The following is a 13,920-nucleotide window of genomic DNA, read 5'->3' on the forward strand; positions in this document are numbered from 1 at the left end:
TTTGTGATATTCGATTCTATTGGTTATGTTAAAAGTTAGCTGGTTAGATGTAAAGTATTTCAAAACATTCACGTCAAGCTTATTTTGCGTTTCATTTGAAATTATCAGAAATTTCATTGATTCTTCAGAAAGTCACCATCAAGGAAACATTGGAACAAATATTGTTAACAACTAGAGATAGTACAGAAACATTTGTCACCAATGCATGTTGACAACACACTACAAAACAGTTGACAATGTTGCCGTTAGTGAAGGTGCAGCTTTACATAAAGATATACAATTAACTCATTCATAACTTTGGCATTGAAACTAGCCAGCGTAGTTTTTATCTGCATTCAATATAATATAGAATTGTAACCAGAAGATCATTTTAGTTTGTGTTGCGTAAGACTTGCATTAAGACTACTCAGGCTTGCCATCTTGACAGCGTTTATTTAAAAAAACATCTTAATATTATCTTTTTGAAAGGATTGGAGACTTTTGGGAGCTGTGTAATATTTATCAGCTGTTATTTGGTATAATTGTGTATATTAGTTACAATAGCTAGTTTTATAGCACATTTAGAGTCTGACAATCTTTATGATTGAATTATTATCATCAGATGACATACCGGCTTTACAATATTTAGATTCCGACAAAATTTATTTTCAAGTTAATTTCAATATGCATAACAAGTCAACTATTCATTCTCATTCAACAGTAACTAATTTTTAATAGTGATGCGGAATGGATTTAACACTCAAGAAAATATCTTTGTCATTTCTATATTACAAGTAATCCTATTGGTTTCAACAATTTTTTGAAAATTTTCCATAAAAATACATTTCATATTTATTGCTGGCACAATTAGTACAAATTAAAGCTGTTGACAAAAGTGGGATTTTATACAGGCATTATTTTATCTTTTATTAAATTTTATGATTATTAAAGAATTATTCAGAATTCATACATTTCTTACATCACAACATGGTCTATGTCAATATTGGTTTTAAAATTTAAATATAGATTGAAAAAACAAACAAAATAGCAAGTATTTCTTCAAGCCCATTCATTCATGGCGAGGCTCCAAATAATGTATACTGATGGCATCATACATTTGCAAGCAAGCTCATTTAGCTCCTGCAATTCCACAATATAAAGTGTATATTGACCTCATCTTATCATATTCGAATATAATTTTGATGGGGTATGGGTTTATGGATCTCCATGTAGATATATGATGGGGCCAAATGAGCCACCTCGGCGTGTAATTTTTTTAAATATACATTCATGAGCTGTCGCAGACACCATAATGGATGGTCTATTACAACTTCTAGCATTATCCTCATATTTCAGTATATTTCTGTATGTGTCTCGTCCATAGACTGCCTGCTTTTATACAATAATATACTATATTTCAGGAGAAGTTTAAACCAACGGTGCAATATTGTCATAATGTCTGTTTAACATTGGTAGCGGTTACTTACATAACATTTGAAAATCTTGAGGTACAACTGCATCACTAAACACAGAACACATCACATTCACAAATTATTATACGTTAACCGATGATGAGTCCACAACCAAACTTGAATTGCTGTTTCGCCTGGTTCGCCATACCGGACAGCGCAAACGTAAATGGCAACGGCTGCAGTTTCTTTTCTAATACAGCTCCTATATTCCAGTTAGAATCTACCATACCTGCAATACAACACATCGAATTTATATCCATTCAACATAATAAATAAACACATATGTTAGTAAAATAGAGATACGAACATGCAGACATGTACTTTTTAATTTCATGTGCTTAATTAGTGTTCTCAAAAATCTCAGTGTTTGATGCTGAAGATAAACATAGAGAGGAAACATGTGTCTGTAAATGAAATTCTGACACATATGTATCCCACCAATAAAAAACAACAAGATAGAATAGACTATAAAACATTCTTATTAGTAGACAAGGTCGTAAGCCAATATAGGGTATATACAAGATGTTATACATTTGTAACAAAATAAATATTCATGAAATGTTTTGATATAAGTGTGCATAATAAATAAGTTTTTTATTCATACCTCTGAAGACCAGCTCAGCTTTTGGTATGGTGACTTGGTAACCAACTGTACCAACTGATTCCATTCCTCTAAATGATGTGTCTATTTCAGCTACAACCTGAAACGGTTTTAAATAATTTTAATTTTAATAAATTAATATTTCAAGTAAAATTTTAGGAATTCAGATGAGTAAATGCGACACGGTGAATAGAAATTGTTTCAAGAACCATTTTGTTTTTTAAATAGTGGCCAATTTATTCATACAGAATTATTAATATTCGGAATTATTATTAAATTGCATTTAACATGATCAAGCTAGTTTATAATATAAAATTTAAATCTATAGACTTGCTTGGCATTTGAGGTGTTTATTTGACTTTTCGATTAACACAATTCATTTTACAGTATCGAATTCTTACGATGCCTATGGGACGAAATGTATCCAATATTTTTATAGTCTGATATAAATACACACCTGTAACTGTTCACTGGCTTGTTTGAAGTAGCACACATGGAAGCTGGCCGCTCCCAATGTTGCTGATAATTCAGAATCTAGAATAAGAAAAAAAATGTGGCAATTTTAAAAATCACACTATAGAATGCTTTGTGTAGTTATAAAGTTGGTTTTTCAAATACATACATTTTTAATACATTAAGATGAAGTGTTTGTTTGTTGGAACGCACTAGTCTTAGGATCTTCAAAATCTCCACAGACATCCATCGCTTTGGAGATTATTTTTTCATTATGTTGATTGAATATATATGTTGGTAGTAGTTTTAGTGCCTATATTTTTACTTCCAGGCAGCATCACAACTAAATTTCAGGATTACAATTATAATTGTCTTCATTCTAGTTGTAGAGTGAATGAATCATTGAAGGTATAGCAATAATATTTCTTATAATTTCAACGTCTATTACTGGGCTGTTTTGATCATTCACAATCAGGAGACCTGTTGTCTATCTGCCTTAGGTTTATAAATCTTTATTTTTTACTAGTCGTCGCCGGCGGATTGGCTCGCGTGTAAAAGAGGGTCGGTCATTAGGTTTTCGGTAAAATAAGGTAACCTAAGTCCTTTCTGGAGGATCAAGATTGCTTCATAAAAAATTGGTTACTTTTGCATTTAAAATATTAGTATAGATGAGTGTATGTTTACGTATAACGTAGGAGTTGAGTAATTGTAGTGCCAGTGTTTATTGATGAAGATAATAACACTGTCCACCTAACATAAGCAAATAAAAATGTGACAGTACCATCCATGGTGTATCTCGCCGCCGCTGAGGCAATAGCTATCTCGCCGCCCGCGATACGCGAACTGGACTGATACACGAGCTCTGCTCCCAGCGCCAGCCGACGGGTTACCGACTGGAATATTAGACATAACATTTTAAAGTGAATTTCGATATAACTTGGCACATGTTAATTAAGAGAAAATGTGTAACTAACTGAAAGCCGCAGAGGCTTTACCAGTGCGAAATTTATAAAACTTAAACTATTGCACACACACCGCCAACCCCTATTTTACCCCCGTCGAGGGGTGAGTTATAAAATGTAGGCAATGTTCAGATCTCTAACTATGTTCATAGCAAATTTCATCTAAATTGATTCAGCAGTTTAAGCTTAAATTAGTATAGATATAGAGGTTTACTATGTACTACACTACTGTGCTGTGCCTACTGTGATTTCCGAAGCACTGGCAAGTAAAAAATGTTCACTAACGAGTTTCAGAATGGTACTAAGCATTTCTTGGACCAGAATGAGTAGTCTTATGAGCTAAATTATATCAGTGAGGCAGTCAATAACATACCATAAAAAAAAATATTTACCTGAAGGTAATGCCCTACAAACACTGACAACTTTTCACTGCAGTCCGGCTTTCCAGCTGCGAGGGCCATGGTATAATCGGGACCTTTGTATTCCAACGTACCCTGCATGGCTGTTAACTTGCATTCCTGGACCTGAAATTCAAAAATATGATTTAAATTGCTTTATTTATACATTACTTAGCTATAATATATTCCAAAAGTAATATATTTTACAAAAAGTAAAGGAGTTTTGGAGCTATGAAGTAATGAAATTTTAAGAAGCTATGAAATTGGAGCAATTAGAAATGAAACTGCACATACGCAAATCACTTGCTCGTTCCTTTAACAAGAGTTTACGTCTAATGATAGTTCTCATTGTAAATATTGGAATAATTTTGATAATGACAATTCCGATAACAATGTTTGGGATAAGAGGCATAATATCTATGCCCTTAAACATTAATGAATGGTTAATGTTACTGTGCCAATATTTATGAGCGATGTTGACCACAATAAGGTGACCTCTTGGTCCACCTAAATGTGGAATAAAAAAAAAAAACATTTTCTAACAAAAACTTAAATAAGCTTCATCAGAGGATTCTCAGCAATGTCTGAGTGATAGTGAAAATGACTTCATACCTGAGCCGCTCCTTTTAATCTTATTTCAGGTGTTAGCTGGTGTATAAGATTGAAATTGACATTTCCAGCTGGATCTATATCTCCCAGGACAACAGGAAATGCTTCGGTGGGAGAGATCTGCTTTGTTCCAATGTATGTTGCACCCAACTTGTAGCCATTCTGCATTGAGCTCATTGTCAAAGTGTGGGACATCTGGAAGGAATTTATATTAAATCTTTATATATAGTAAATTGGTGATGCAGTAATGTTTATCTCATGGAACAATCTAGAAATAAACATTACTGCTTCACCAATTTGGGTCCTAGTGAGATGGCATAACTAACTAACTATATAACTTTTCTTTATAGATGAGCTATTTAGAGTAAAAAAAATCTTTTACTTAATAAATAAAAACGAATTATCATTCTTATACCAAAAGTAATGAAATTTGGTGAGTGGTTTAGCATATGTTATATATGGTTTCTGTAGGAGTATGGCCAGCCAAGAAAGAATGCATAAGGTCCTGTCTCCTGTCAGCATTTCAGAAACATTCCACGTGGAAGTGAGGTATACCCTCCTCTATCTCGCATAAAAATAATAGCACCTTTAGTCCTGTGATGAATTTTATTTATGTTATTTTGATTTGATATGGTAACACTAATAAAATTCGAGCTCGGCTGACCTATTGGATGACCGGACACATTGTGTGACGACAGGAGGAAGTACAAAAAGAAAGGAAGAAAAACCGGTGATCAGACTCCGAGCTCAACGGGGTTATCTTAAAATTAAGGGTGAGGGATAATTGTGCCGATTGAACCTATTATGTTAAAATAAAAGTATTTACATATAATCAAACTGAGTTTGGATTTACTATGAATCTATAAGTCCTATGACTCTGCATTGGCAAAAGAATATGATCTAGCATTTGATTTAAAAAAAAGCATTAAGTTTCTACCTGAAAATGATTAGAAATTCCTTTGTTCACCATGAGCTTGCCTCCCTCAAAGTTGACTGGCATTACTTCTGTAAGCAATAATTAAAACAAAAATGATATATATATTTATTTAAGGTGTATATATCAAATCAAATTATACTTTATTCAAGTAGCCTTTTACAAGTACTTATGAATCATCATTTAAAAATATATATATATTACAATAATATAAACTCAGTAGTTACTCTTTTCCAACATTTAAAATATAAAGTTATGTTAGTAAAATACAATTATATATGAATATAATATATCCTGCCTGGAAGTCAACAAGTATTAGCTATATGCTTTTTTATCATCTATATAATCTTGTGTTGAATAATATGCTTATTTCATTAATGTAATTTTAAATTTTTTGAATTTCTGAATCAGCAACATTAAAAATATCTGTGGAATTTTATTATAGAAATGGATACCTTGCCCCAAGAAGAATTTATTGACTTTGCAGAGTAGGAAATTTAATTTTAAATAAATTAAATTTGGAGATATCTGCTTTGCACATTTATATGTAACATTAACCTTCGTTTCAAGAATCCTATACATATATAGTACATGCATCAATTTAATATCATAAAAAAAGGTTTAAATATATTCAAATATTTAATAAACAGTGTTAAGCAAAGATAAACATGTAAGATAAGTTTATTTTAATTGTGTACTTCCCACAAAACAGTAAAATACATACAAATACTGTCATTTGATCTTTTTTCTAATACCTTAGGTAGATATCTGATGTTAAGTGGTCACCAAAGCCCATAGACAATGGTGCTGTAAGAAATATCAACTATTCTTTACATTGCCAATGCACCACTAAAATGTCTCTTGTGCCTGTAGTTGAACTGGGTTGAAGGGTGAGTACACCCTTCAAACCAGAACACAACAATATTGAGTACTGTTGTTTGGTGGTAGAATATCTAAAGAGTAGGTGGTACCTACCCATATTGACTAGCACAAAGCCCTACCACCATTATGTCAAATGATAGGTATAGGTATTATATGCCAAGTGATATAGTATATTATAATTATTTTTTATTCAGTAAAGTTTTGCTAATAGCTAAATTAAAATGGTTCTAATATGTTCCATAGAATTTTAATATTTTATAACTGCGGTCTTAAAAAACATGGCCTTTTTTACATGATTTTATATAAGTTGTAATGTTTATGTCAAATTCGTGCAAGCTGAATTAGGATTAGAATTCTTCTTAAAGTTGAAATGTTTCATGGGAGTTCAGTTCTGAATACAATGCATGTTACTTTAAGGTAAGTATGATCTGATTTATCACCCAGGTTAGACTCCAGACGAAGGAACTACTAAATGGTTACATAAAACCTAAAAAAATGGGGTATATAAAAGATACTATTTTAAAATGTTTTTTGAATGTTAATATGTGTAATTTTCATTTTACATCTTTGATTCTTCACAAAAATATAAAATGGAAAGAAAACAGTTTGAGATAAAAATAAATATCAGAACTCACTCAAATTCTAGAGATCCAAAAAAAAAACAAAGATAATTACATTTAAATAATTTCTCTATAGCAAGTGTTTGTTAAAAATAATTTCTCTTTTAATTTTAATTACTTTACTAAAATAATAAGGAAGTGTGACTTTCATTAAAACATGCTATAATTCGTTTTTGTAAGTCTGAAAGTATTATTTATTGGGAATTATTTTAAAATATATTGCATTATTGTTTTTTTCAATTGTTTTTAATTATTGTTATAAATATTATGACCATGACATTTAACCATTTTTATAATATTATTTTAAGCATGTTTCCATTCTTAAATGATGGTATTTATGTTGGAGATTCTTATTAATTTAATAAATAATTTGTGACATGAATATTAGGCTTAAAAACTTAATGTTTTGTACAAACTGTAAAGGATATGTGAAAAAAATTGAGATAATCATCAAATATAGAACAAGTTAGTATTATCTTATCTAGCTACAACTATAACCATGGCATGCCTGCCTTAAGCCTACAATCAGTTTTAGTACTCAAACAAGTACATCACTGATGTACTTGTTTGAGTACTTGTACTTGTACTTCATCTAGTTTGAAATAGTTTATTTGACATATTTATGTTTTAGGTCACAGTGTTACAATCGTAAAATAATATTGTCGTTAATATACAACAAGATCTACATATTACATCACAAGGTAACCACACTTTTAGTCGATAGCCTATATAAAGTTTTTTCTTAATTTCTGAATGGATCGAAATTAATAACACTTTATGAGAAGTATAAAAGCATAATATCACACGTTTTATACACTTATATGATGTCTGTAAACCTTTGTAAGTCTTACCTTTGGTCTTTTTGTGCAATTCATCCAACGTTCCGGGATTTTCGCGCTTGTTAGCATTTTCTATATTTTGCACATCGACGCTACTGAGTCCTGTGTTCGATACACGATATCTACTTGCTATAGCGCCCATTTTAGTAGGGAATTTACTTTACTTTTCCTAATTTGCACGAAAATCGATGGACATGTGCACTGAAACACAAATCGGCAGAATAAAAGACAATCAGTGTGAAGTTGACAGAATATGATACTGGTCATAGACAATATGTTACTTTTTTCATCCGATATGGTTACTTCTGAGCATTAAGTTATTAATAAAATTTTGCCTAAGAATGTTATTTTATTTTCAAATTTAGATCACATATAAAATGTATTATCTTGAATTTATATGCTAATAGTGCTTCCTTGAGCACGGATAAGATGGAAATAAAGTTGTTTTATTGGAATAAAGTGGCTTTTTTATTATAATTTACAATTTTTGGCAAGCATTACTATAACGATCCTCTCATTGCTTTAAAGTTATAGAAAACAGGACTGCTGTCACCATCGCTATGATCAAAAGACGTCGTCCATCTTCATATTACATATTATATTGTATGTAATATACGTAACTTATTTCCTATTAATTTGAATTCCTTCTGAAGGCTGCCAGGCCACGCTACGAGCCATTTAAAAAGCTGGTCAGTAATAAAATGTTGTTAAGCGTAAGGGTTACTTCAAGTAACGTTCTAGCTAAAAAGGTTAATTGAAAGGTGGGTGGATTCTTTTCGAAAAATGTAACAATATTCGATTTTATTTTAAAGACAATGCTGGTCGCATTGTATTTGCGCCATAATGCCAGTTTAGGACACAATTTTTTTAAAGGTTAAAGCTTTCAGACATTATAAAAAAGTAAAACAAAAACTGGCAATACAGCAAGTTTGACGTTGACACTATTAATATCAAAGAAAACGAGACGAAAACAAAGCAATTGGGCAATTAATATATTAATATATAAATAATAGTATAAAGAATTGAATTGAACTGATTCGACAAGCCAAATATTTTATTGAATTTCACACTTTTATAAATAACAATAAACACATTAAAATGCCTAAAGTAGTTTCAAGAAGTATAGTGTGTTCTGATACAAAAGATCAAGAAGAATACAACGAAACAAAACCTCTTCATATTTATTACTGCATTTGTGGCCAAATGTCCCTTATATTGGACTGCACAATAGACAGGTTACCTTTAAGACCAACAGACAGCGCGAGAGTTATCGATGGATCCAAGCATGCACACAAAATCACATCAGATCCTGACGAAACAGTGTATTTAAAACGCGAAAAAGGCATTGAAAGACAGTACAGATCGAAGTGTAGGAAATGCGGTATACCTCTATTTTATAAGCATGACCAAACTAGCAACGTTGTTTTTATCATGAATGGCGCCTTAGTACAATCAGCTGAGGGATCTCTGACTGACATTTCCAAACAAGTTGCATTTTCACAGCCTAAGAAAATTATGGTTACTAAACATACGAAAAATATGGGTAAGTTTAGTTCGGTCACTGTCTCCACTATCGATGAGGAGGAAGATGAGATAGAGGCTAGAGAAGTGGCAGACAGCTATGCGAATAATGCAAGGATTATTGAGAAACAGTTGGAAAGGAAGGGAATGAACAAACGACAAGCAGAAACACCATCACAGAATGTTGCTGAGAAAAGAGTAAGAGGTACTTTAATAGATAAGTAAATGTAACGAGTTTTAATTTAATAAACAATTACGTTCGTATGTTTTAATATTTTTTCCGAAATCACACCACTCACTCGTAATTTGTTGATATTATGTCCTACAAACTAATGTGAAGGTGTTGAACCTTCACATTAGTTTGTAGTACATAATTTCAGTTTTTAAAAGATTTTTAGTTATTCATGTATGAATGATCTCCAAAATAGGATGCACACTAACATTTTAAAATGTATGGGCTCCTTCAACTACAGAAGACCACATCAAGTAAAATAAATTAAAATACTTAGGGCTTTACAGAAATAAAAAGAGACTACATTTTACTTTTTTCAGGTTTAATTATATGAAAACAATTTTACAATGTTTTTTAAACAATAAATATAGATAATTAATAATGTTTTAATTTCAATTAATGATTGTTTAAATATATTTAATTACAATTTTTTTTTATTTACATAATTATGTACAATCAAAATCCCATTATAACTAGCCACAAAGCTAGAATATAATAAAAATACTTAAAAAGACCAAAATTTCAATACAGATTTCATAATTTGTACATTATTTACATTTTAATCCAAACATTGTAATGAAGACAATTTTTTTAAAAGAGTTGTTTATAAAGCATAAATATACCAATAATTAAAAAAAAATCTTTACTAGAAACAGATAATCAACGCATGTTTAAAATTTCATGATTTTAACAAGATTAACATAGAGTCAATAACATTATAGAAGACAGCATAGAAAATTACTAGGCATTTATAAATTGAATAGGAGATACAAAAAAAATCTCCAAATATTGTGCATTTAAAAACAAGTACAATTTCATATAAATCAAGATAAAAGAATATTGGCACTTTTAAAATAACATAAGTTCGATTTTACTTATATAATATAACAATTGTTTTTATGATTTTTGGAGTAATATTTTTTTTTTATAATTTTTTCCTTGCATTTATTTGTAATAAGGTGATGTATTAGTTTGAAAATTAGTTACAGAAAACAGTCAAGAGAAGACAGTAATAAATAATTTATAGACAACATTTTCCTTTTTTTGCACAAGAGAATAATGAAAACTTTTAGTCTCCACATAGTTATGGGATCTTAATTATTATTAAAAATCTTTACCACAGATTAAAAAAGTTGAGTAAAACTGAGTTATTTTATTCAGTTTTACATACTTTGTTTTTATTTCTTAATCCTAGAGGAATGTGGTTTATGGTTGAATGGATAAGGTTTCACAGATACTATTCTACATATACATCGAGAGTAAAGGGCACTTACTAGGGAAATTCTTATCTCTAATATATGAATTGCAGTACAAAACTTTCCTTTCGTTTTTTTTTTTAAATCCCACTGAGCTGCTGAGAAGATTGAATAAAGTTTAGAATGTTATTTTTTTATCAATAAATAATCTAGATTTTTGGTTTTGATTTTTTTTTTATTTTGATTTTAATTTACTCGTAATTCGAATATGTTCAATGTTCTTGAAAGAACATACCTCGTATCGTAACCTCATTGAAAAATCTTTTCGTTATAAATGCTATCTTATATTATACTGTATATGATAAATAATAAACATTATTTATTTCTCTACTGTCTTTTACGAAATACGTTTCATACAATGTATTAGGTATGGGAGATAAAAATGTGTGTTAAAAGTATTTCAATTCCTTTGAGTATGAAAGTTGATGATCTTTTATTTTAGTTCGATTATATTATTTGTTTTAAACTGATTTTCACGGCGTATTATGTTATTTTTTTACAATATAAAACTTACCGAATAATTTAAAAGTAATTTGAATTCCCGTTAATTTGGGATTGATTTATAATATTTTAACAATTTAATCGAAATTGAATTACTAAGTTATAAAGTTTGTCAAGTCTTTAAGTGCAATATTGTCAATCTGGTTCATTAAAGATACGTGAGTAAAAATGCATAATTGTTTGAATTTTTTTTTTAGTAAAGTTTACTTTGGAAAAGTAAATGTTATAATTTTTTTTTCCAAATAGTCTGGTTTTTTAAGACAAAGGTGAAAAAAAAAATAATCATAGGGTCCATTTTCACTGTACGGTACAATTTCAATAAGTCAATTTTCTACTTATCAACTAATAAATTACAGTTATTAATACTTGTTTCGTGTCTTGGTTGCACACAATTTTATACATTTTAAAATAAACTTAAAGCTCGAACAAACTTTAAAAATATTTTTTTAACTAGCCGTTTTACTATTCTTTTGATTTTTGGTAGCGGTGCTGTCATCTCGTACGCTGCTATTGTCTTGTTTGGACTGCTTTAGTATTTAATTGAATAACGAAATAGCTCCGATTCAGCTAAAAACTAAACGCCACGAAATCTCAGATTATAAAACAAGAGAAAACATTTGATTATTTACGTCTAGATTGTCGTTAAAAATGCCGGCCAACAGTTGGCACTAAGTACACGCTCGCTAGTAAGTAGTACAGTGACGTTTGGCCAGTGTCAAGTGTATCTGTCACACACACCAAGATAATAAAGTTGGCTCATTTGTTTTAGTTCTTTTGTAGTGCGATAATCTGTCTAGTATATAAATTATGTTGATAATAATTCCCTGTTGTGCGAAACGTCAAAATTGCTGTGACGTATTATTAAATACGTAATTACTACAAACAACAGTGCGATTCTGTAAGGATTGACTTCGTATCTCACTCGTATAATATTGACAACTGACTTACACTGATCAGTGATGTTCTGTGGTGAGATTCGAGTTTCTTGTTAAGGAATAGCCCTACTATACCAGGAATTTGCATGTGGTTTCGGTTTTGTTACTTTACTTAACGTTGTCGCAGGCTCTATCTGCCTATTGTTTTATAATCTGAATTTGCACTATACTCGACTAATGTAGAGCGAAATCTTCAGATGATATCTTATTAAATCTTCGCATATATATCTGAAGTACTTGTAGTTTCGATTTAGTTCATGCATCTATCGATTATATTTCATACAGTTGGTTATGAAAAAAACTTTTTTATATTTTAACACATTAAAACTGCTTTTTCTTTATTTGTTTAAATACTCATTCTAAATTTTCTGAACAATATTAATATTGTTCTAAATTGTCCTCAGTGTCAGTACCAACTATTAAATCCAGCGAATATTTTATTTAAGCCGTAAGCTATAATTATAATGATCACGGTAAAAAGAGTAATACCCAATAATCTTAGACTAATATTACACCAGGCTCTTATTATCTATTACTATAAAATACCTACTGAACTACAAATCTCACTTTTAACTGTGTTAGTCACAATTCAAGAAATTCAGTATTTACTGTAGTACCTAGTATTTGATCCTTCTGTTCAAGTATCTACTTAAATTGCCAAAAAGGCTAAGATCTATGATACGAAGGTATATGAGAAACAATTGAGCATATTTTTTTGTTTAAAGTGTAAAATTAACAACGCAAGGTATGTTTTTAAATTGTCTAAACAAGCACCGGCTTGCGTTTTCGTTTTCGTCTATGCTGAGGATGACATTTGTCGACGCCATTCTTGACGCCATTTTGTGTTGGTGCTATAACCGCTTGGTCGGCGGCGGCATGGCTGGCTGGTGGTAGGGATGGTACTGACGGGCTAGGATCTCGCCCTACAACACCCCAAAAGTTACCCTATAAATTCATTATACCCTTTCTTCACATCGCATATGTATTCTACTACCGATTTAAAGTTGATTTCACCATAATGTAATGTTCTGATTTGAATAAAGCATCAATCACAATATTGGGCATTTTTTTGTGGATCAAATATTTAAATTTGGCTTATGGATCGGTGGTGAAATTAACCTTAGTATGATTATGAGATGCTTACCACTTGGGCTTGTTGGTTCTGAACTTGTTTTATATTTCTCTCTTGTATCATTAGTTGGTGCGCCGCTCTGTTGATTGTTAGAGGGTTATTAGTACGACTGCGATGTATTGAACTAGCTTTTTATTTCGAATAGGTAGGCAGACAAATTAATGTGTCACCACTGCCCAAATATATAAGCATTGAATGAAATAATTACCATTTCTTACATTAGCAATGCGTCACTAACATTTTGATCTGAGATGTTATATCCCTTGTGCCAGTTATACTGGCTCACTAACTTTTCAATCGAAAACATAACAATATCAAGTATTGCTGCTTGCTGGTATAATATATAATGAGCGTGTGGCATTAACCCAGATAAACTTGTACAAAACCCTACCAAGAAGTAACTAATATATAAGTTTTCGTTTATTACCTGTCCATTTGTTCTTGGGTCATATCAAGTGCCTCCTGCATTTCTCTTGAAGTATTTCTTACGAATTCTGGATCACAGTAAACGCCTAAGCCTTGTTCGGCCAGTACCTGATAGAAAAATAGTCGTTATTAATTTTGGATGTTCAGGTCAGAGATGGCTCTTTAACT

At 30.8% G+C, this 13,920-nt stretch overlaps 3 protein-coding genes across 20 annotated transcripts in view; 1 reads left to right on the forward strand and 2 right to left on the reverse strand.

The window, feature by feature from the left end:
• Positions 1-1,189: 1,189 nt before the first annotated feature.
• LOC113398860 (mitochondrial import receptor subunit TOM40 homolog 1) lies at positions 1,190-8,001 on the reverse strand. Its single transcript, XM_026637782.2, has 8 exons — positions 7,762-8,001; positions 5,412-5,479; positions 4,478-4,669; positions 3,860-3,991; positions 3,287-3,398; positions 2,510-2,586; positions 2,056-2,152; positions 1,190-1,680 (listed from the first exon to the last, which is right to left on the reverse strand). Exons 1-8 carry the CDS (start codon positions 7,889-7,891, stop codon positions 1,541-1,543), a joined length of 948 nt encoding a protein of 315 aa, XP_026493567.1. The 5' UTR covers positions 7,892-8,001; the 3' UTR covers positions 1,190-1,540.
• Positions 8,002-8,759: 758 nt separating this feature from the next.
• Positions 8,760-9,536, forward strand: LOC113398874 (STING ER exit protein). Its single transcript, XM_026637813.2, has one exon. The coding sequence runs from the start codon at positions 8,848-8,850 to the stop codon at positions 9,493-9,495; it is 648 nt and encodes a 215-aa protein (XP_026493598.1). The 5' UTR covers positions 8,760-8,847; the 3' UTR covers positions 9,496-9,536.
• A 2,962-nt stretch (positions 9,537-12,498) lies between these two features.
• Positions 12,499-13,920, reverse strand: part of LOC113398863 (muscle calcium channel subunit alpha-1-like) — a 109,450-nt gene continuing 108,028 nt past the window's right edge. For 15 of the 18 annotated variants that reach the window (XM_064219127.1, XM_064219136.1, XM_064219138.1 and 12 more), the window contains 3 exons: positions 13,754-13,860; positions 13,339-13,405; positions 12,499-13,139 (listed from right to left, as the gene is read on the reverse strand). In XM_064219127.1, coding sequence (XP_064075197.1) covers positions 12,957-13,139; positions 13,339-13,405; positions 13,754-13,860 — 357 coding nt within the window. In that variant the 3' untranslated portion in view covers positions 12,499-12,956. Of the gene's footprint in view, positions 13,140-13,338; positions 13,406-13,753; positions 13,861-13,920 lie in introns of those variants that run through there. The other 3 variants (XR_010309688.1, XR_010309687.1, XM_064219139.1) reach the window with 2 other exon arrangements.

The sequence above is a fragment of the Vanessa tameamea genome, chromosome 26 (genome assembly GCF_037043105.1).
Source record: "Vanessa tameamea isolate UH-Manoa-2023 chromosome 26, ilVanTame1 primary haplotype, whole genome shotgun sequence".
NCBI lineage: Eukaryota > Metazoa > Arthropoda > Insecta > Lepidoptera > Nymphalidae > Vanessa > Vanessa tameamea.